The 24,826-nt window shown below is 36.5% G+C and overlaps 1 protein-coding gene across 1 annotated transcript in view; it reads right to left on the minus strand.

The window, feature by feature from the left end:
- The window catches only part of TRHDE (thyrotropin releasing hormone degrading enzyme), a 1,764,002-nt gene that overhangs the window by 871,340 nt on the left and 867,836 nt on the right, over positions 1-24,826 (minus strand). The window contains exon 5 of the mRNA XM_053716777.1: positions 10,564-10,677. Within this exon, the coding sequence (XP_053572752.1) occupies positions 10,564-10,677 (114 nt within the window). The remainder of the gene's footprint in view (positions 1-10,563; positions 10,678-24,826) is intronic.

Consider the following 24,826-nt stretch of genomic DNA (forward strand, 5'->3'; position numbering starts at 1 on the left):
AAACTCATAACTAAAGTGGTAAAAAGTACACTAACTCCCATAAACTACCTATTAACCCCTAAACCCTCCCCTAGGCCCTCCCACATCGCAAACAATAAAATTAAAATATTAACCCCTAATCTCCCGCTCCAGACATCGCCGCCACTAGAATAAACATTTTAACCCCTAAACCGCCGCACTCCCGCCTCACAAACACTAGTTAAATATTATTAACCCCTAATCTGCCGGCCCTAACATCGCCGCCACCTACCTACATTTATTAACCCCTAATCTGCCGCCCCCAACGTTGCTGCCACTATGCTAAATTTATTAACCCCTAAATCTAAGTCTAACCCTAACCCTAACACCCCCTAACTTAAATATAATTAAAATAAATCTAAATAAAACCTACTATTAATAACTAAATAATTCCTATTTAAAACTAAATACTTACCTATAAAATAAACCCTAAGCTAACTACAATATAACTAATAGTTACATTGTAGCTAGCTTAGGTTTTATTTTTATTTTACAGGCAAGTTTGTATTTGTTTTAACTAGGTAGACTAGTTAGTAAATAGTTATTAACGCTTTACTAACTACCTAGCTAAAATAAATAAAAATTTACCTGTAAAATAACACTAACACCTAACCTTACACTACAATTAAATCAATTACCTAAATTAAATACAATTACCTAAATTACAAAAAAAACAAACACTAAATTACACAAAATAAAAAACAAATTACAAGATCTTTAAACTAATTACACCTAATCTTATAGCCCTATCAAAATAAAAAAGCCCCCCCAAAATAAAAAAAAACCCTAGCCTAAACGAAACTACCAATAGCCCTTAAAAGGGTCTTTTGCGGGGCATTGCCCTAAAGAAATCAGCTCTTTTACCTGCAAAAAACCCTCCAACAGTAAAACACACCACCCACACAACCAACCCTCCAAATAAAACCCTAACTAAAAAAACTTAAACTCCCCATTGCCCAGAAAAGGGCATTTGGATGGGCTCTATTGCAGCCCAAAGTCCTAACCTAAAACTAAAACCCACCCAATAAACCCTTAAACTAACCCCTGAAGATCCACTTACAGTTTTAAAGATCCGACATCCATCCTCAACGAAGCATGGAGAAGCCTCATCGAATCGGCAAGAAGTCCTCAACGAAGCTGGGAGAAGTCTCCATTCAAGCCAGGAAAAGTGGTCCTCCAGATGGGCAGAAGTCTTCATCCAGACCGCATCTTCTATCTTCATCCATCCGGCAAGGAGCGGGTCCATCTTCAAGACATCCGACGCAGAGCATCCTCTTCTGCAGACGAACTACCCGACAAATGAAGGATTTTTTCAACCTTAATCAGCCAATCAGAATCTAAAGGATGCCATCTTGGATGACATCACTTAAAGGAACCTTCATTCGTCAGGTAGTCGTCGGCAGAAGAGGATGGTCTGCATCAGATGTCTTGAAGATGGACCCGCTCCGCACTGGATGAATGAAGATAGAAGATGCTGTCTGGATGAAGACTTCTGCCCGTCTGGAGGACCACTTCTCCTGGCTTGAATGAAGACTTCTCCCTGCTTCGTTGAGGACTTCTTGCCGCTTCAATGAGGACTTCTCCCAGCTTCATTGAGGATGGATTTCGGATCTTCAAAACTGTAAGTAGATCTTCAGGGGTTAGTGTTAGGTTTTTTTAAGGGTTTATTGGGTGGGTTTTAGTTTTAGGTTAGGGCTTTGGGCTGCAATAGAGCTAAATGCCCATCCAAATGCCCTTTTCAGGGCAATGGGGAGCTTAGTTTTTTTTAGTTAGGGTTTTATTTGGGGAGTTGGTTGTGTGGGTGGTTGGTTTTACTGTTTGTGTGGGTGGTGGGTTTTACTGTTGGGAGTTGTTTGTATTTTGTTTAACAGGTAAAAGAGTTGATTTTTTTAGGGCAATGCCCCGCAAAAGGCCCTTTTACGGGCTATTGGTAGTTTAGTTTAGTCTAGGGTTTTTTTTTTTATTTTGGGAGGGCTTTTTTATTTTGATAGGGCTATTAGATTAGGTGTAATTAGTTTAAATATCTTGTAATTTGTTTTTTATTTTGTGTAATTTAGTGGGGGTTTTTAATTTAGGTATTTGTATTTAATTTAGTTAATTGTATTTAATTTAGGTAATTTATTTAATTGTAGTGTAGTGTTAGGTGTTAGTGTAACTTAGGTTAGGTTTTATTTTACAGGTAAATTTGTATTTATTTTAGCTAGGTAGTTATTAAATAGTTAATACCTATTTAGTAACTATTCTACCTAGTTAAAATAAATAGAAACGTGCCTGTAAAATAAAAATAAACCCTAAGCTAGCTACAATGTAACTATTAGTTATTTTGTAGCTATCTTAGGGTTTATTTTACAGGTAAGTATTTAGATTTAAATAGGAATTATTTAGGTAATGATAGTAGGTTTTATTTAGATTTATTTTAATTATATTTAAGTTAGGGGGTGTTAGGGTTAGACTTAGGTTTAGGGGTTAATAAATATAGTATAGTGGCGGCGACGTTGGGGGCGGCAGATTAGGGGTTAATAATTGTAGGTAGGTGGCGGCGATGTTAGGGGCGGCAGATTAGGGGTTAATAATATTTAACTAATGTTTGTGATGTGGGAGTGCGGCGGTTTAGGGGTTAATATGTTTATTATAGTAGAGTCAATGTCCGGAGCGGCAGATTAGGGGTTAATAAGTATAATGTAGGTGTCGGCGATGTCGGAGGCGGCAGATTAGGGGTTAATAAATGTAAGATTAGGGGTGTTTAGCCTCAGGGTTCATGTTAGAGTGTTAGGTGTAAACATAAAATGTGTTTCCCCATAGGAATCAATGGGGCTGCGTTACTGAGCTTTACGCTGCTTTATTGCAGATGTTAGACTTTTTCTCAGCCGGCTCTCCCCATTGATGTCTATGGGGAAATCATGCATGATCACGTATAACCAGCTCACCACTGACTTAAGCAGCGCTGGTATTGGAGTGCGGTATGGAGCTCAATTTTGCTCCATGCTCACTTCTTGTCTTTTAACGCCGGGTTTATAAAAACCTGTAATATCCAGCGCTGTAGGTAAGTGAGCGGTGACAATAACTTGCAAGTTAGCAATGCACCCCTCTTACCGCAAAACTCGTAATCTGGCCATAAATAAATACAAATAGATGTTAAAAGTAAAGAATATAAAAGCAATGTTGCTTTTTTTACATACATATAAACAGAATGACTGGGATACAAGTTACAACAAAAAAGAATAGTATCTCTCAAATATAACCAATGCACAACTAATTACAATGGACACCCAGGGCAAGATTACAAGTCGCGCGGCAAATCAGCTGTGAAAACACTGTGCTTATGGCTTTTTTTGCATTTGGGGTTGCACAGGTATTACAAGTTGCAAAAAACTCCACAAAAACTCTAATCTGTAGTGCAAATATTTCTCTATATATGTGAGGATTTTTGGATAAGTGTATCTATTTATAGCGAGATATGTATATGAATATATCTATCTATCTATCTATCTATCTATCTATCTATATATATATATGTCTAGATATCAAGATCTATATGCTATTATCTCTTTGAAAATTCTTCTGAGATATTGTTTAATGTGCATACAATTGTAATGTGAAATATTTTCATTATCTCCATAGTTAAACATATCTCTATACATATAACTCCATTTTTCTCTATGTATGTGTATGTATGTTAATGAAAAATCCCTGTGTTTTGTTTTTTTCTAATACCCAAGATCTCCTATCTTTGAGCCCTTATAAATTTTGTGTGCTATATTTTTTTACATAATTTTTATTAGACAATGTTAATATGAGTGCAGCTGTACTTTGTAAAGGTTTTTTTTTAAGTGTTTCGTGAAACTTATGTTGCAGAAAACTGTTAACTACAGCTCTATGAGCGCAGAAGAATTGTGGCGTAAAAGGTGCAATTGCGGTTTATCAAGACTTGTTATACCTGCTCAATGGAAATTGATTGCAAAAAGACCATCTCGTGCGCAGAAATTCCATACCGCATGACTTGTAAACTTGCCCCTAATTGGCTCCACTTGGAAAAGTTGTAAGCTTTCCAGATATCATATTTGATGTGATAGCACTGACCCATAAGCTGCTTTCCAAAGCATCAAAATGTATACTTTCAACACCATTTTCTTTTACTTCTTAACAAATGGCTTCATGCAAATTAATTTATCAGATATTTAACACTGGGCTGCCATACTTCTCCTAAACCAATAGTCCTGAAAGATACAGTTTTTGTACCATCCTCTGAAAAAAATGTTTACCACTCAAAAGGTAACTCCAGACTGCAATCCAAACACATCAGATAATTAAATATATGTGAGTGATAACCATAGAATAGAAATACAAAAAAAACTATTGGGACCTGCTTTTGGATTTAAGCCAAAAAAAGAGAGGGCGCTAAAAAGCTAGAAGTAACAACCACATTTATTCTATAGACATTTAATCAAAGAGGAAGTGTAATGTATAAATACCAATATTATAAGAGTTAACTAATAAATGATCTTGAAAAGCCTGGTGATACAGGTGAAACGCGTTGAAGCTAAGCTGTTTGTCCTGCAAAGATTATTTTTTCTTCACTAGGTACCTAGTACCCGCGCGTGATACACACTAAGTGCGGGGTGTTCTAGACTGGATTACGGACATTGCACCTGCCGGGTCTTTCTGACAAATCTCCACACACCGGAACTGGGAATTTCAATTCAGGAATTGGAGCCGTACTCTGGAGGAAGAGGGGTGAGTGAAATTGCTCCTATCACAAGCTGTGATTGCCACTAACAGTAGGTGTTGACTTTGAGAGAATTTTGATCTGGTTGGCTGTTTTTATCTTTTGTCATAAAGGACATAACTTTGTTATTTAAAGTAACTATCAGGAGGAATCAACATCATTCTCATACAGTATTATCTGTTATAATGTGGCCACAGTAACAAATAACCTCGTTCAGTTTTGTCTTAGATATGGACTTCACAATATCTGGGACTTTTTCATTAATTTGAGCTAAGAGTTGCTCAGTTACCAAATGTATTATATGTCATTTTCTATATGATGCATATGGATTTTATTTAATATAAGGTGGTTATAATAGGTTTTACTTATTTGCATCTCATTTTTTAATTGTATTTAGCTAGCATCGCGTATTTAAACGGACCGTTTGTATAATTTGTGTATTGCATTTGCATTTGTATTTTAAGGGAGACGTCCCTCATTCTTATATCAGCCATTATTTTAATAGGATTAGTTAACTCTTATAATATTGGTATTTATACATTACACTTCCTCTTTGATTAAATGTCTATAGAATAAATGTGGTTGTTACTTCTAGCTTTTTAGCACCCTCTCTTTTTTTCTTTTTTTTGCTATTTCCTACTGTGTCCACTTTTAGGGAGGTGGTTTGGGAGTGGAAGGTTATAACTTTTGGGCTTAGCGTTGTGTATATATTTGTTTGCTTGCTTTGAATTTAAGCCAATCAGATGCTTCAAAATATATACATATCTACGCATAAGCAATGACCCACTCTCTCAATTGTTGTTTGAGAGAACTTGACTTGAAGAGTATGGAATTGATGATCAATTATATTAATCAAGGAGCTTTGAGAGGAGACGAGGATCTATGGCTTCAAGCAGGAAAGCGGAAACTACTGAAAAGGGATTACGTTAGAAAAAAATATACAATTATTTTTAGGTGTTGGTCCCAGTGTTTGCTTGTTGTTTTGTTTTTTGTTTTTAATCCTGGTAAGGATTATAGTAGTTGGAGGCTGCTAGTTTTTGTAATAGAAGGGGAAAACATAGGTAAAAACTAAAAAGTATAAGTGGAAAGGGGTCAAGGAAGGAGGGGAGATTTTGAGGGAGAAATAACTGCACAGGGGAAATGTGTCATTTTAGGTGGATGTAGCACCAGAGAGAGCTACCAGCTGCCAGTAGTTGCTTCCTGGAGTCAGGGTTATTACAGTAGGGTTGATGTCATTAGGGGTTAATATTAGGGTTGCACCGATACCAGTTTTAGTATTGTTATTGGTGCCGATACTGAGTATTTGCACAAGTACTTGTACTCGTGCAAATGCTCCGATACTTAAAATGATACCTTCAGATCTAGCCCATAGTGTTGTTCCCCATGACTATTATATTTTTTACTGTATTGCACTTTTGGTAGGTTGTGATTTTACATGTGTTATTTATTGTTGTTATTAATAATATATTTTATTGTAATATTATTTTTTTATAAACAAAATTTCAAGTTTTTACATCTTTGTGACAATAAACAAATAAAACTGTTTTATTATTTTATAATGTTTTTGAGCTACAGTTCTTCATAATTATAAAGAGACTATCTTAAATCATTAGTCTGTATTGTGCCATGGAAACTGTCACATAAAAAAAAAATGGTATTGGTGCAACCCTAGTTAATATAGATATTTTTATGCTGGGGAGTTACAAGCCGACAGTATAATGCAGGGCAGTTAATGCAGGTGTCCCTATGATACCCAGCATGTGCATTTAACCTTTACAATTCTTTTATCTAGTTCCTAGTAGTTAATCAGTTTTTTTATATATAAAAAAAATATATATATTAAAGGTGCAAATGTGCTCAAAAATACTTGAATTCCAGAGGAATCAAAATCAAGCTTTAACATGACATCAAACACATTTTGCTTAAAACACATGAGCTAGTGGAGTTGGATTGTGTTTTACTGTGCACAAGATAGTGTTTTTTTTTAGCTTTATTATAGTTTTGTTTCTATATATATATATATATATATATATATATTTATATATATATATATATATATATATATATATATATATATTATAGTTAAGGTTATACACAATACACATAGGTTAGTTAGTATACACACAAAAACACATTTTAATATTCTCCATTGACAGTATAATACACTATACACTAATGCAGTAGGGAAAGAAACTTGATTAAGTTAATGTAGAGATATCTAAGGGTGCAGTTGGATTAGAGAAATATTACCTAGCAAACTGGATAAGGAATGTGATGTTGATGGAAGAAGAGAAAAGGAAGCAAGAAAGGAAGTGGAAGAACCTGATAGCTTTACTTATAATATCTACATTTTTCTGCATGTTCTACGGCTAGGGTCATTTGCATTTAACAGTGATATGCCACCCTATAGCTATACCTATATTTTGCATTTGCTCTTAATTCATTAAAAAGATATGGAGCAAAAAAGAAATTTAAAATATGAAAACACAACTGATTTTATCATGAACTCTTATACAACACTTTGTTATAGATCATTCAAAATAACTGCCTTTAGATCATGGTGATCTATTCTGAAGTGAAATTGACAACCATGTGTCATCATCATATTAGGTTGCCTTTACGATCTGGATCCCCCTGCGATTAAGCTGGGGTCTCCTTCCACATTGCTGTCTGTTCCTGGCAGGCATTGGTGCACCTGTAGCATACCTCAGCAGTGAAAGGATCAAATGACACATTATTCCCTTAAAGTCTGATCCTAAGCATAAACAATAAAATACCTCATAACTAAGAACCTATAAAAAGAGAATTTCACCACTACCATTCCTCCAGTTATGGGTCACTAGACCCTCTAATTGTATATGGTAGATAAATATCAGGTTTCTTGAAAGAGGAGAATATTTGCTTTCAACCTAGCTGTCATTCTAAATACCCCATAATATACTAAAATGTATGCTTTCTTAACCTATATGTTATATAAAGGAAACTTTTTTGTAACCATGTATATTTTTCTGCTAAAATTAAACCATGCAACCTTGACATCCGTGATGTGAAAAATATTAAAATGCTCTTTCTAGAGGGGGGCGGAGCCAACTACCATAGGAGCAGGGCGCACACCTCAAGAGCTCCTAATATCTACCTCGATCTTACTAAATTTTATCATTGATAAACACCCTTCTTTGTCCCTTTATTGGAGATTTATATTGCAGAATACCTTCTGAACACAGGTGGAGGAACACTACAGCGTTATACATCTAAACTTTTTCACCTTTAGCCCTTTACTTCCCTGGGGAGTGCCGAGTGCATGAAAACATGGCTGCGCTGCTTCTATCTCAACTGCAAGATTTATTGGTCCGGCATAACAACTCTCTTTTGGAAGCAGTAGCTGAGGCTTTTAGACCTGCCACTATCCATACTACCACTTCGACTGGTCTAACTGTCCGTGAGGCGAAGGACATAGCAGATCTAATTACCATCACGCAGCAGCCGCCATCTTTAATATCTGTACCGAGATCTCTCCCATTGTCCTACATTAAATATGAGCCTGGGAGGCGGGAAGCTGGCAGAGGGCTACAATCTATTTTAATATCACAAGAACCGCTGCTGGATACACTTTATAGCAGGTTAAAGAGGCCACAGTTAATAGAAGTTCAGTGCTGTATGAATACCGGAACAGCCCAGCTTGAGGCGCTAGAACCAAAGTCGTCTCTCTTTGAAAAAAGGAGGAAGAAGCCACGCAAAGAATCAAGCCGAGCTCGCAGGTACTTCAGCCTTGCGGCTGATCTAAATTTCATTATAGACTCACTCACAGCCCGTATCCCGCTATACCTCTCCGGGAGCTATACAAATGTGGGCATTAACCCCGGCACTTCTCCCATACCTTCCCCGACGTCAGATCAGCTTTTGTTTGCCTCAGCGATTACCTTGACAGCTCCATCGCAGTCTCATATAACATTCTGTGTACTCTTTTCCCTTCTAAGAGGCTGGATCCCGGTGGCGACCTGGACTATTTAAAGCCTGTCATTTAATCTACTCCAGGGATAATGTTCTGCAGTGTTTGAGCAGACTTGAACTCGGTTACAGAAATAAGCCATTGCTCCGTTAGCAAAATGGATGTGAGCCCAGTCTCCTAGGACACACTGCTGCAGCATTCATGGCTATTTGTTTACATTGTCTATATTAATGCCCACGCAGCGGTATATGTACAGATCTCCCTGTTAGCTTTTCCCCATCAAATCACAGTTTCATCTAGGCCGCAGTATGTAAAGGAGACATTTGTTAAATAAATGCACCCTGGTCTCTTTACATGCAGAGCATTACTTATTGCACGCCCCTGACATAATTTATGCCACATCCATGCATATTATTCTGCAGAGCTCACTGATTCTACCTTGCTCTCTGTTTCATATTGACCTCCACAATGTATTGGTTGCTTATTTGTTTATAATTCAATATTGTCATTTTAATGTTCCCAATGTAAGCATTTGTTTAAGTTTCACACTAGTGATCTTTAAATTTCTACTGATTCAGACCAACTGTGGGCTATGCATATTCTATGTGATTCTTAGGTTACTGGAACAGTGAGGGTACCCTTCAAGTTTCTAGGACTATAGGACGCTGGGAAAACCATGTCACAAATAGTTCTATGCACTTAGCTTTATCTTTTCTTGTATATTATGCTAACTTGAAATCTCTAGTGTAGGGTATACCTTTGAATATTCAATCACTTTTACACCTCAAATGATCCCTATACATCTACATGACCTAATTTTCTTGTCTTTCTGTTTTGATGTGCCTTTGGGCTGTGCTAATACTTTTATCAAATAGAGGTCAGGCTGCCGCGGCCGAGGCAGCAGGGCTCTCTTTTCCTCATCATATTAGAATGACGCCAGCCCCAATCTACACTTATAAGCTATGCGACAGGTTGCTACCCACATATACAATCATCTTACATTCAGCACTCTCATTATAGCCATTTATTATATGCAGCCCAATATGATACCTGCCCCCTATATATATATACTGATCACTATATTCAAACTTCCACCTCCCCCCCCTCTTGTTGCTATTGCTGTTATTAGCAATAATAACTTAATAATACACCTCCTAATTTAGGAGACTTAACAACACGACTTATCTTGCCTATGTCGTAATCTGCCCATTTCCATTTACATATTCCATTACCATACTAGCTATACCAGCTTTACCATGCTATTTTTACCATTTGCTTAGTTACCTTTAAACACAACACACCCACCTACTTAATTAAAAATAACTATCTATAACTATCTATAACATGTATCCCATTAGACGCAAATACCTTACATACTTTCCTTAAACCCTACCTAATTCATTTTTTTTTTCTCGTTGCCATTTATTGTACTATTTGCTAAACTATTCTAAACCCACGAGTCCAATAATGACCATTTAATATGCTGACCTTAGTTCATGCAAAACAGAAAAAGAGGTTCCATAAGTTTATCTCTATTTAGACTTTTGTCTTCCACCTATATATATAAATTGTCGCGTTAATATGTACCGTTTGTGTTTGTTGTACTGACATATCTTATATAAGTTTGTAATGTTTTCGCACAACCTCAATAAAATCTTTACAAAAAAAAAAAAAAAATGCTCTTTCTAATAAGAGGACATTTGACCTTTATATGCTATATGGTTGAGAAAATAAATGGTGAATAATTAATCCACAATTCAACAAGATCAGAAAAAATAGATTATTAAGTATTAATCAAGATATTAAATGGAAGAATTCAATATAACGAGTACTTTATAACAATACTTAGGTATTAAAAGATTAAACTTACCATATTCCATCCTGGATAGAGATAGTCTGTACCAATAAATTCAAAATAATGTGCAAGACCTTCTTTCAACCATACATCTTCCCACCACACTGGTGTTACCAAATCTCCAAACCACTGTAAAACAAGACATAAAACATGCATTGCTTTAATTAAAGGGACATAAAACAAGTTGGGATAGAGACAAATAATATAATATGTACTTTAATTACTGTACCTGCAAATTTATACTGCAGTGCCTCGACATTAACCCTTTCTTTTTATTTTCTGAATTGTAAAGCTCTAACTCCTCCCACACACATCATTTTATGGCTGTATCTATGTTTATTGTTCTTTTGGTAGAATGCAAAAGTGAATAGGGATTATCTGCTGGAGCATGCCTAGAAGCTGTGAACTCAGTTGAAATACAATGCCTGTGTCTAAACACTGATAATAGGGGTGGAGTTAGCTGCTCCAGGCAGCTTAGCTTTGTAATTTATTTTGCTTATTTTTGAAAATTATTTTAAAATACTTGCCAGCAATTTTTTAAAAAAATGTATGCAAACTATTTTAAATTAATGAGCCCTTTTAGGATTTGCACAAATTTCAACCTGTTTTATGGCACTTTAAACATGTTCAAGTATATTATGCTCTAGCTCTAGAAGTAATGATATATTTTTTAATTTCAATCTTAAAACCAGTATATTAAAAATATGTCCTAATTAAGTGAAATATTTTAGTTTGCAGGTACATATATGTGTTTAATATATACATTTTGTATGCATTAAAATATATATTTTGTATGCATTAAAATAACATCAAATTGATCAGAAATACAGTTTAGACGTTGTTAAAGTTGTAAATGACTATTGTAGCTGGAAATGGGCGATTTTTAATGGAATATCTACTTAGGCGTTCAGGGGCCTCTTATCAGCAACCATCTGTTGTGTGTTCTAATGGCATGTTGTGTTTGCTAATTCAAGTTTATCATTTAAAAAGGCTACGTCATCATTAGAAAACCTTTTTGCAATTATGCTATCACAGCTGAAAACTAACGTGCTGATTAAAGAAGCAATAAAACTGACCTTCATTAGACTAATTAAGTATCTGGAGCATCATCAATTGTGGGTTTGATTACATGCTCAAAATGGCCAGAAAGAAAGAACTTTCTTCTGAAATGAAATCAGTCTATTCTTGTTCTGAGGAATGAAGGCTATTTTATGCAAGAAATAGCCAAGAAACTGAAGGTCTCATACAACACTGTGTACTAATCCCTTCACAGAACAGTGCAAACAGGCTCTAACCAGAATAGAAAGAGGAGTAGGAGACCCCAGTACACGACTGAGCAAGATGACAAATACATTATATTAGTTTGAGAAACAGATGCCTCCCAGGTCCTCAACTAGCACCTTCATTAAATAGTACCGCAAATCCCCAGTCTCAACGACTCGGGGATGCTGGCCTTCTAGGTAGAATTGCACAGAAAAAAACATCTTAGACTGGCCAATAAAAAGAAAAGCTTAAGATTGGCAAAAGAACACAGACACTGGACAGAGGAAGATTAGAAAATAGTGTTATGGACAGATGAATCTAAGTTTGAGGTGTTCGGATCACAAAGAAGAATATTTGTGAGATGTAGGCCAAATGAAAAGATGTTGGAGGAGGTCTTGACACCATCTGCCAAGCATAGTGGAGGCAATGTGATGGTCTTGGGGTGCTTTGGTGGTGGTAATTTGTAAAGTGAGATATTTAAACAGGGTAAAAGGGGCCTTGAAGAAAGAAGGATATCACTCCATTTTGTAACGCCATGCCATACCCTGTGGATGGGGTTTGATTGGAGCCAATTTCCTCCTACAACAGGACAATGATCCAAAGCACAGCTCCAACCTATGCAAGAACTAGTTAGGGAAGAAGCAGTCAATTGGTATTCTGTTTTAATGGAGTTGCCAGCACAGTAACCAGATTTCAATCATATGGAGCAGTTGTGGGAGCAGTTTGGCCATATGGTACATAAGAAGTGCCCATCAAGGCAATCCAAATTGTGGGAGATGCTTCAGGAAGCATGGGGTGAAATCTCTTTAGATTAGCTGAAGAAATTGACAACTAGATTGCCAAAGGCTTGCAGGGCTGTAATTGCTCCACATGGAGGATTCTTTGATGAAAGCAAAGTTTGAAGGACACAATTGTTCTTTATGTATTTGTTTGTTTTTAATTATGCACATGTGATTTGTGGATTATGAAGAGATTGTGAATATTGATGATGATAAACAGCATGCAGAATTCTCTATTGAAAATGAGACAATCAAAATTCCTTATGTTAGTAGTTATTGTTAGTATAACAAATGTTAAAATTGAATAAAAATGAATGGTTAAATATATTCAAATATTTGGTATAAGAATCCCAAGGAAATAAAGAGTAAAAAAAGTAGGTTTTACTGTGTACATGACCTGCACAGCAGATGGTCTAAAATCCTGTTTATCTGCATTACCTGATCTGCAGTGATGCATTTCTTACATGTCTCACACTCAACACAAATGTGATTACATGCGTGCAACCTATGGCTGTACACTCTCTTTTATTGTAAAGGCATTTTTTTAATTATTTTTTTGTTTGTTTATTTTCTTTTTTTTTTAATCACATTAGGAAATGCCCTGCTTTGCAATCAAAATTCAACTAGAATGTAACTTAATTATTCCATGGGCAATTTTATTTTGGGATATAATTTTCTAATCTAGATGTCACTTGCAGTTCTTTAATCTTGTACAGATTAAACTCAATTATATTGTCAAAGGAATACTGCACATACAATCCCTATGGATTAAATATTATTTTTAATACATTGTTCTATTGATAATGCAAGCAAGAGTTTTCATTCTGAACACACATTCACTATGGAGAATTTAGGCATTTGTTCACAGTTTCCTAATGAATATTACAATGCTATTATGTTGTGTTATTTTGCTTATGAATGTGATTCCTTATAAAAATATTATAATATTGTTGATCACTGTAGAAGATGATTTACCAAAGGAAATATGCTCAATCTCTTGGTTGATTGATGCTCACTGTGGCTCTTCTATCTTATTATTTTTTCTTCCTATTCTTTAGATTTGTTTGTAGACCTAAGGTCCCCTGCTGAAATTTCATGTGTACTAAAAGTTTTTTTTTTTTTATGTGGTCCTGTGGTAGAAAATGCAATATGAATTATTTATCCTTCTTTGTGTTTTTCAGATTTAAATAATAATTACTTCCTTTAATACAGTTCATTGTGACAAGTTTTAATGTAGCAGGTCACACAAAAGACACAAATGCCAAAGAAGAAAATAGAATATCAATCCTTATATAGAAAACCACAGGATTTGCTGTAGCCAGTACTGCAGGAGCTTGAGAGAAACTCTCTTGATATATTTTTCTCCACTGATCTTCAGAATTCTTAGAGCCACAAATATGATGTGAGGTCACACATTATTAGATGAGGATCATCCAGAAGTGATTTATTTATACTGTATCGATTACAGACCCATTGTAATTTAAAACTACTTTTTGCGATTAATGGACTTGATTTATCAAGCTGCCGAAGCAGCTTTGGAGCAAGCCTGCAGACTATAGAACTTTTCCTCCACCTCCGAGCTGGTGGCTTAATAGCCCCTGCTCTTGTGCTATAAGTTGTGTGAGAGCAGGTGGCAACGTTGAACCATGCTGCTGACTTGCCTCAATCATAGGCAGACAGGTTCCCTAGTAGCAAACATTGTCTGTATGTACAATGATAGATGGAGCCCTATATCTATTGTTATAAAATGTATGCATTTTTAATCGGACAATGTTTTCTTCTTTATTGTCTTGCTTTTCTTATAGTGGTGCAGTTAAAGCAGCAACCATACATAGACCTGGGCTTGGCAATGAGTTATTTACAATTCACTGAATGGCTCTTAAACAGGGAGACCTAATTTAAACGCAAGTTAAATTATCTTATTTTTATTTTTTTATTATATAATTTTTATTGGAAATATAAAGACTTAACAATTTCATATCTCAGCATATACAAAAGAGAAATAGAAACGGAAAAGAAAAGAATATTTTTTTTTACAGATATTGAGATTATAGAGATGTACAACATTCATCAAACATCCTATTATATAAAAGGCCAAGTGTGTTTGTCCGAAGCTGTCATGAGCAGTAGAGACAGCACAAGGACAAACATACATGGCCTTACCATGCTGTTTGCGGCGAAAGTGGGCATGGCCGGTGGAAGTGTGTGCGTGACCAGGCGGGAGCGTGGGCATGACTGACGTGAGCGTGGATGTGGTCGGACATGACTGGGCATGGCCAGGGGCGTGGTCAGGCATGGTCGGTCGGTGGGTGCGGTCGGCATGACGGGGGCGTGGTCGAGGTGGTTGTCACAAAAGAGAGGGGAGAGAAATAGAGAGGGGGAGAGACAAAAAACGATAGGAAGAGCAAAAGAGAGGGGGAAGAGCATAAGAGAGGGGACAGTGCAGAAGCGAGTGGGGAGAGAGAGCAAATAGAGGGGAAAGAGAGAAAAAGAGAGGGGGAGAGAGAGCCAAAGAGAGGGGGAGATAAAAAGAGAGGGGGGGGGGGGGAGAGAGAGCAAAGAGAGGGGGGGAGAGAGCAAAAGAGAGGGGGAGAGAGAGCAATAGAGAGGGGGAGAGAGAGCAAAAGAGAGGGATGGAGAGAGAGAGAGCAAAAGAGAGGGGAGAGAGACAGAGCAAAAGAGAGGGGGGAGAGAGAGAGAGCAAAAGAGAGGGATGGAGAGAATGAGTAAAAGCGAGGGATGGAGAGAGAGAGCAAAACAAAGGAGAGAGAGACAGAGCAAAATAGAGGGGAGGAGAGAGAGCACAAAAGAGAGGGGGAGAGAGAGAGAGCAAAAGAGAGGGGGAGAGAGATAGTGCAAAAGAGAGGGGGAGAGAGAGAGCGCAAAAGAGAGGGGAAAGAGAGCGTGCAAAAGAGTGGGGAGAGAGAGAGCGAAAAAGAGAGAGAGAACACAAAAGAAAGGGGGGGAGAGAGAGAGCGTAAATGAGAGGGGAGAGAGCGCAAAAGAGAGGGGGAGAGAGAGCAAAAGAGAGGGGGAGAGAAAGCAAAAGAGAGGGGGAGAGAGGGAGCAAAAGAGAGGGGGGAGAGAGAGAGCAAAAGAGAGGTGGAGCAAGAGAGAGCACAAAAAAGAGGGGGAGAGAGCGCAAAAGAGAGGAGGAGAGAGCACAAAAGAGAGGGGGAGAGAGAGCAAAAGAGAGGGGGGAGAGAGAGAGCAAAAGAGAGGGGAGAGAGAGAAAGCAAAAGAGAGGTGGAGCGAGAGAGAGCACAAAAGAGAGGGGGAGAGAGCGCAAAAGAGAGGGGGATAGAGCAAAAAAGAGAGGGGGGAGAGAGAGAGCAAGGAGTGGAACCGCTGTACTGCAAAAAATGGCCCATGTGAATGGGGCTTTAGGACTAGTATTTAATATTTAACATTTTCATTTTTCTTTATCTCTCGGAATATGTTATATTGAAGTCATAGAGTAACCTATGCCTAATTCGAACAAAATATAGCGTTGGTTAGATTTTATCTCCATTCACCCCATTCTTATTTATTACTCTAAATATTTATTTAAATATATCAACATTACATCTATGTCAGGGTATTATAGTATTTCCCCTGGGCCTAAATGTGTTATGCCTAATGTATTAATAAAATCATCCCCATTTATTTTAAACTCTTGAGTCTATTTTCTTATCACATAATACATCATATGTTTCTATGTCCATTGGGTTGATTTTAGGGCATTCCCATAAAAGATGTTTTCAAGTTAGGATCATAAAAATTACATTTAGTACAACTCCTCTCACAATTCAACCACTTAGCTCTTATTTTCAGTGTGACATAGAATCTGTGTAATAATTGAATCAGTGATTCCCTGAAATATGAATCTTGTGTAGTTGTCATAATATTTATTTTTACTTTTGTCCAATTCTGTAGTGTCTAAAAGTTTTGATGCCAACCTGCTTTAATTTTTCCCATTATCTCACTGGACCTTGAGTTCAATAGAGCCTTATAAAGGGCAGAATAAGAAAATATTCCTTTATGAAAACCTTCTATTATACCCTGTAATGGATGAGGATCCCATAGAGAAGAGGTGGAGACTTTTATAATATTCTTTATATAATGTACTAACTGAGTATAGGCATACAAATGTGATTCAAGTACTTTGAGTCTAAATTGAAGTTCCAAAAATGTTGCAGCGATTTATTCACCGGGTCTTAACATGTCTCCTATTTTATAAATCTGCAATCTTTCCCATTCCTTAAATATGTTTGATTCCATGACTAAAATGTGGGTTACCCCTGATTGGTAAATAAATTGAGCCATTGTTTGGACATTTTAAAATCTTGTTGATCTTAAACAATGCTGTTAAGATTCCTTTATACATGATTTTGTTTTTACTATGGAGTCAAATTCCTTAATTTCTGTGTGTAATGCAAATGCCATGTTAACTTCCTTTACGTATTTTTCCAGAGTATTCACATAAAAATGTTCTGTTCCAGCTAGCCAATCAATGGCCGTTCTGCTAATGATGCAAGATTGTATAAGTAAATATCAGGTACCCCCATACCACCTCCCAATATTGGGTTGTTTCATTTTTCTAAACTTGATGCAAGTGACATCTAGATTAGAAAAAATAGGATTTTTTTCCCCCAAATGAATTTATTAAAATCCTATTTAGTCTCTCATATCTATTCTTGGTATTAGTAATGGTAACATATTTAAGGGGTATAGGATTTTAGGAAAGATCAACATTTTATTACATGCACTTTCCCCATCAATGAGATTGGCAAATTACACATCTTTTAAGAGTTTTTTTCTATAGATAAATATATTTTTTCATAATTATGATTGTACCATTTATCTGGATTAGCGGAAATATTAATATCCAGATAAGTTATAAAGTTAGGAGGATTTATAAACGAAAATGGACTGATATCACAATCTTCCTTCTTATTTAGCCATAGAACTTCTGATTTGCGTCTATTCATTTTAAAACCTGAAAATTGACCGAATTCATTAATAACTTCAAATATTTTTTGTAAGTTTTTCTCTGGAACTTGTATAAATAACAACATGTTATCTGCATATTGAGCAAGATAATATATTTTCCCATCAACTTCTACACCTGGGGTATATGTATCTCATTTTAGTCCGCAAGTGATTCCACAGCCAAATAAACAAAAGAGGGACAGAGGACAAACCTGGTTGGGTGCCTCTGCCCACTTTAAATGTAGACAATAACAGAGGCAATAGTTTTAGAATAAACACGCCTACAAAATTATTAAAAGGACCTTTTATTGCTAACACCACGGCAAGACATCTAAACACATATTTAGTAACAGAGCAGTGATAAATGTAAGCCATTGAAGAATCTAACCCTATTAGCACTGGCAATCTGATAGTAGCCAAGGACAAGCATGGAACAGTTGAAATATTAAACAAACTCAATTTATCTGCTAGACCTTTACCAAGCTGCCTTCACAAAGACAATACAACAAGAAGCATTGAAACTCATCTATTGCTGAAAGCCTGGCTGACGAGTTACTAAAGGCCTCTCTGCCTGTATCAAGAGAGGACAGAGGCGACTCTGTGTCACAGCGTTTGCCTCCTAGTCTGAGTAAACACAGACATTGGGATTACGGGCTATAAAATCGTCTCCTGACATCAATCCTCTTGGAGGTGGCATGAATTATGCTATTAGCCTGCAAAATTCATCTGGAGGATTAGCGATCAGCTTACTGATCCCACACGCAGCCTGACATGCTGCGGCTGGTGGATGGAGGGACACACTGGTCCTTGCTGGTGGCGGCATAAGCTACGGGGACTTGTGTACAATCTTATCCACAGCAGGATTCTGGAGTCCCTTTGGAATGGTGCCCTCGAGCATACCAGAAACAATGCGTGAAGGGAGGAAGTTTCTAGCAAACCAGACCTCCATTGTAGCGACTCAGATTGACAGCTCATAATCCGTGAGATTCCATCTTGAAATAACTGTATCCTTGTGCCTTTGCATATGGCCTGACCTGCGGGGAACCATCGATGGCCGGTGCGAGACTGGCTGATGAACTGTGCTGTCATTGACATGAACCTGGTGCCTGTTGCTCTCAACTGCCAAGGGCTGGGCATGGGTTAATATTAGTCCACATAATCTTCTCCTCGGTTTGTGTTGCTATGTTCTACTATGCATAGGGTACAATTTATATCTAGATTTTTGTTGTTACCTCTATTTAAAGTTTTATATATGTACATAGTTAAAATAACCGACTACTTTGACACACATACTCTAATTCTAAGCCACTTACCTACTATTATGCAGAGATTAAATATACATGTTGTGTAGACAATTTTCTTGTTAAGGATGCCATTAAATTAGAACAGCCCACTGCACTATAACTGATTAAGACAAGACGCGTGTTGTTGATATATTAGCTCCCTACCACCCCAGCATTTATTAAGTATCTCCCTCTTGTATTTTTTGTCCAGGGAAAGAGAAATCAGTTAAGACATTGCTTGCCATATCTTTTGTTAACACTATGTTTAACCCTTGCAGTGAATACGTTGAGGCAAATAGCACATATGAAAAACGCTATCTATGTTTCCAGTAACTGGACTTCTTTTCTCATTTCAGATAAGCTCACATATACAAAGTTTATTTACTAGATAGGCCAATTAAACTCCTAGAATATATGCATCTGTAGTATGGTGCTGGTGTTATTAACATCATCAAATGTCAAAATATCTTTGCATCTAGCTCTGTATGATATTTCTATGGTTCACAATTAATATTGTAATGTTTAAGTACTGTTTTTACACTAAGCGGTTCCTAAAGTTATGGTCCTGCTGAAAATTACTTTCTAGTGTTCTAGGCCCCCCACACAACCTACCATATGACTGTGTTTTATCTGGCTTGTTGGGGGATGTAATGAGCACCTAGTTAGCTAGTGTGTCCTACAGGCCAAAGTTAAGTGTTAGACTCTGAGTCTCAGGACTTTTTTATCACATTGTGGGAATTTTCTGTTCATTAAGTTCCCTTCCTGAAGTCATTACACACAGTCCTGTTTGGATCCTCTCCTTTGGGTCATGGAGCTGTAAACAAGCCTAATAAAGTTTATTTACCCATAATTGTATACTCTTATTACAGTTAACTTCTTTGGTGGACACTAGTGTTGATTGACCTCAGGTTCACATCTCCGTACGTAATTGGGAGCCCACATATCTATATATTTGGAGTCTTTCAGTTTTAATTACATGTGGGACCTTTAGAAATATAATGCCCAACTTGACTTAGCATTGAGCATAACTCAATGTGGTGCTCATATTGCTCACTAAATGCCCCAAACCTGATACTAGTATAGTTATGTCACTTGCCACTTTGGTATAAGGGCCCATTCCCAGGGGGATGGGGTTCAATGATATGGGATAATAGACAACCAATGTTTTCTTTTTTTATATATATTATGGCTATATCTCAGCTCTAAACTTTTATAAACATCTTGTATCGATCATTTTGATATACATTAGAATCTTTGCTCTATATTAGAGGATATGGTGCTTGTAGTTTGGACTGTTCCCCTAGATATCCAGCTCCATTCTAGCCCTCAGTCCTTTTCTTAAATTAATAATAGCATGTCTGTTAATGCCCCAAGCTTGTACCGGCATAACGCCTTTTTTACTGGTTCAAAGGCCAATAGATTGATACTCCATTTATACCTACTCAGAACAATCTCTTTTCCAGTGTCATAACCTCATTGCATCTTACCTACTGAAGAGCGGCTCCCAACTAAAGCTCTTTTTACCAGCAATTTATGGCTATAGGCTTGCACTTAATACACCTATAGGATAGAGAACTCTAGTGGCGAAATATACAAATATTTATATATGCCATAGTATCCGTTATAACTAATGTTTCTTTAGATTCAGGTCAGCACACATGTTGCTTAGTTATTATAATTCTATGCTTCTACTCCCCCCCCCCACTAACCAAAGTACTCTGGGGTACACAATTTTCCCCCAGGGGCTGAAATCACAGTTTCCCTCGAAACATACCGCATTTAATTTACTCTATACCCTGTTGCAGCAATGATTAGATTTTACGTCACTATTTCAGTAACATAGGGAAGATAATAGAGGTGAATGGGGGATCATCTTGTTTGGCCATAATACAATCTTATTAAGGGGTTTTAAAATCCCGGATAAGTAATCCTTTCATTACCTATATATTTACCCCATACACATATGTATATACCTTGACAACTTTGATTCAGTGCTAATTGATTTATTTGATCTGTGTGTTTTTATTTATTTTTTTTTGTCTTCTTTAAGATGTTGGCAACAGGTCTTTACCCCTTTCAGCTATATATCGTATTTGAGAATGTCTTAACCTTTACAGTTTGGTTCTCCAACTTTCTTAATCTGATATCAGTATGTTAAGGCCAAATTGAGGCTTAGAGGTTTTTGGGAGAATGATTTTATTCTTTATAAATGAAAAAGACTGGAAAAAGTGAGGTACACTCTTTGTTGTATAGCAATTACTCTGTGATTGTAACGATTCAAATATTGTTTACTTTTATTGTACTATATTATACCTCAATAAAATCCTTAAAAAAAGGACCTTTTATATTATATTCTTTTCTAAACAAGATATTAAATATGGGCCACTCAACCCTATCAAAAGGCCTTCTCGGGCATCAAGGGCCAGCAACATTGCATTTGGAGTTAATTCCTTACTTGTATAATTGCATTGTGATAACCATATAAATCCTGATTGATCCTTGTGAATCAAGTCTGGGAGTAAAATTTTTAGCCCATTTGCTAAGATTTTTGTAAGAATTTTATAATCTTGATTAAGGAGTGAAATCGGGCGATACTAAGAAACACAGTGAGGATCTTTTCCAATTTTAGGTATCACAATAGATTGTTGGCCGCAGAGAAGAGCTTTCAAAGGTTTCACAATATCACCCAAATAATCATTAAATAATGTTGTCATATCTACCAATGAATTCCTTCAAACTTTTGTACCATTCTGTTAACAGACTGTCAGGACCAGATGCTTTACGGTGTCCGGATAGACTTTTGATTACTTTACTAACTTCTGCATTTAGACCTTCTTGCTGCTCTTTTGAGATCATTGGTATATGAATGCTTTTAGAAGTTGCTGACTATTTTCTTCCAGTATATTGCTATCTGATTAATATATATTTAATATAGTACTTCCTATAAACTCTTATATTAATTCTAGATTTTCATAAATTATCTTCTCCTCGTGTTCTATAGATGATATTTGTTTTGCTTGAGTTTTGTAATTTGACTAATGATGCCCACTTTTATCCTGATCTTATACCAAATCTATATATATTCCCTTTTAATTTCCTTATGTCCCTTATTGCCTCGCTGGTTTATGTGTAGTTCCAAATTATTTCCTATCTGCTTATATTTCCTCCGTCCATAGTCAGATTTAGATGGCTATATATTACTATAAGAAGTTTTACTCTCTCACTCAGTTCTTTTATGATGTTTCTGATTCTCTTTTTTATATTTTTATTATGTAGGGGTAATCTCGCCCCTAATAACAGCCTTGCCTGCCTCCCATAAAATGTGCGAGGTTTTGACAGGTGTTTTGATTATGTCTTAAAATATTCAGTCTATCTTGACTCCATAAAGGCTTTAAACTGATCTGAGCCATACACAAATTTCGAATATTTAAAGCAGGGAATTCCAGAGTGCTCCTCCCCAAATTTAATATAAAGCAACGGGTGGGCGTGATCTGATATTATTATATTACTAATCTTCACCTCTCTATATGTGATCCCAAATTCTTGAGAATGAAAGGAATATATCTTTGAACCACAGGTATATTCTTGTTGAGTTGAATGCTTGCATGTCCATATCCTCCAACAGCCCTAGTGTCTTCATCATTAGATCAACCATTCTTTTGGTCATATTTCCCTCTTTTGTTTATACCTTTTTTATTAAATATTGAGTTAGAATTACTTCTATCAATAAAAAAATTTGGCGTAAGGTTAAAATCTCCCCTATAATTAAATTAGTATTGATATACTTAAGCAATACCTTCAATAAGCCCTCCCAAAAAACTCTATTAGATTCATTTGGTCATATACATTACACATTGTCACCAAATTCACATTAATAATTATTTGTAGCACAATATATCTACCTTGAGGATCATATATTTTTTCTTAATCTAATATTCCAGTATTTAATTGAATAAATTGCCAGGCCCCTACTCATCTTCTTAATATGAGCAGAAATGCAACTTCTTGTACCCCAATCCCTCTTTAATTTTTTATGTTCTTTATCCAATAAATTATTTTCTTGCAGAAAAATTATGTCTGCGTTACACATTTTTCTTTAAATGGTTAAGTAGTGGCTTTCCTTTTTATAGGAGAGTTAAAACCTCCTACACGCCATGTTGTAATATTTAACATTTTTTATTTTAAGAACAATTTTACGTTAAAGATAGGAAGAAATAGAGATAATACGTGCATTTACAGATATTGTGACATGTATTTTCATTGGTATAGACAGGTAACAAAAGGTTACACTAATGTAAACCCATGTACCTGTCACTTCGATGTGCTTGCTTAGTGCAAGTGTGAATAAAGAGTTGATTAATTTGTGTGTTTACAATATTGTGTATTCTATAAATAACCATATAAACGGCATGTGAAAAAGAACTAAAAAAGAACTAGTGTTCCTATCTCTTCAAAGTGCTTTCTAAAGGGATATGAAAACCAAATTATTTATTTCATAAGTCAGATAAGAGCATGCAATTTTAAGCAACTTTCTAATTTACTCCATTACCAATTGTGCTTTGTTCTCTTGGGATGCTTTGTTAAATGAGCAGCAATGCACTACTGGTTGCTGACTGAACCACATGGGGTGAGCCAATGGCAAACAGTATTTATATGCAGTCACCAAATCAGCCGGTAGAACCCTAGGTTATTTGCTGCCCCTGAGCTTTCCTAAATAAACCTTTCAGCAAAGGATAACAAGAGAAGGAATCAATTTAATAATAGAAGTAAATTGGAAAGGGGTTTTTAAAAGTGTATTCTCTATTCGAATCATGGAATAAATATTTTGGGTTTCAATGTCCCTTTAATACATTGTTGAATAAGTCAGTTCTCCCCACCTCTATAAAGCCTTAACTTCTATTTGTGTTCAAAATGTTTGTTACTTTCTCTCTGTTGTTCAGAAATGTAATCTCAGTCCTGTAGTAAAATCTTAATTTTTGCTGAAAATATACAAAGGGCTTTAAAGCCCTTATTATTGAGTTCATTACACAAGGGGAATCAGATCCATTCTGGCTCTGGTTGTATCTGCTGCTATAGCTCTTAGGCCTAGATTTGGAGTTTTGTCGGTAACGACACGCGTAGCTAGACACCGGCTTTTTTCTGGCCGCACCATAAAAATAAACTCTGGTATTGAGAGTACACATAAAAGGCTGCGTTAGGCTCCAAAAAAGGAGCGTAGAGCATTTTTACGCAGCTTCAACTCTCGATACCAGAGTTGCTTACGCAAGCGGGCCAGCCTAAAAAAACGTGCTCGTGCACGATTCCCCCATAGAAAACAATGGGGCTGTTTGAGCTGAAAAAAAAACCTAACACCTGCAAAAAAGCCGCGTTCAGCTCCTAACGCAGCCCCATTGTTTGCTATGCGGAAACACTTCCTACGTCTGCACCTAACACTCTAACATGTACCCCGAGTCTAAACACCCCTAACCTTACACTTATTAACCCCTAATCTGCCGCCCCCGCTATCGCTGACCCCTGCATATTATTATTAACCCCTAATCTGCAGCTCCGTAAACCGCCGCTACTTACATTATCCCTATGTACCCCTAATCTGCTGCCCTAACATCGCCGACCCCTATATTATATTTATTAACCCCTAATCTGCCCCCCACAACGTCGCCTCCACCTGCCTACACTTATTAAACCCTAATCTGCCGACCGGACCTGAGCGCTACTATAATAAAGTTATTAACCCCTAATCCGCCTCACTAACCCTATAATAAATAGTATTAACCCCTAATCTGTCCTCCCTAACATCGCCGACACCTAACTTCAATTATTAACCCCTAATCTGCCGACTGGAGCTCACCGCTATTCTAATAAATGTATTAACCCCTAAAGCTAAGTCTAAGCCTAACACTAACACCCCCCTAAATTAAATATAATTTTAATCTAACGAAATTAATTAACTCTTATTAAATAAATTATTCCTATTTAAAGCTA

The sequence above is a fragment of the Bombina bombina genome, chromosome 6, assembly GCF_027579735.1.
Source record: "Bombina bombina isolate aBomBom1 chromosome 6, aBomBom1.pri, whole genome shotgun sequence".
In the NCBI taxonomy this organism is placed as follows: Eukaryota; Metazoa; Chordata; class Amphibia; order Anura; family Bombinatoridae; genus Bombina; species Bombina bombina.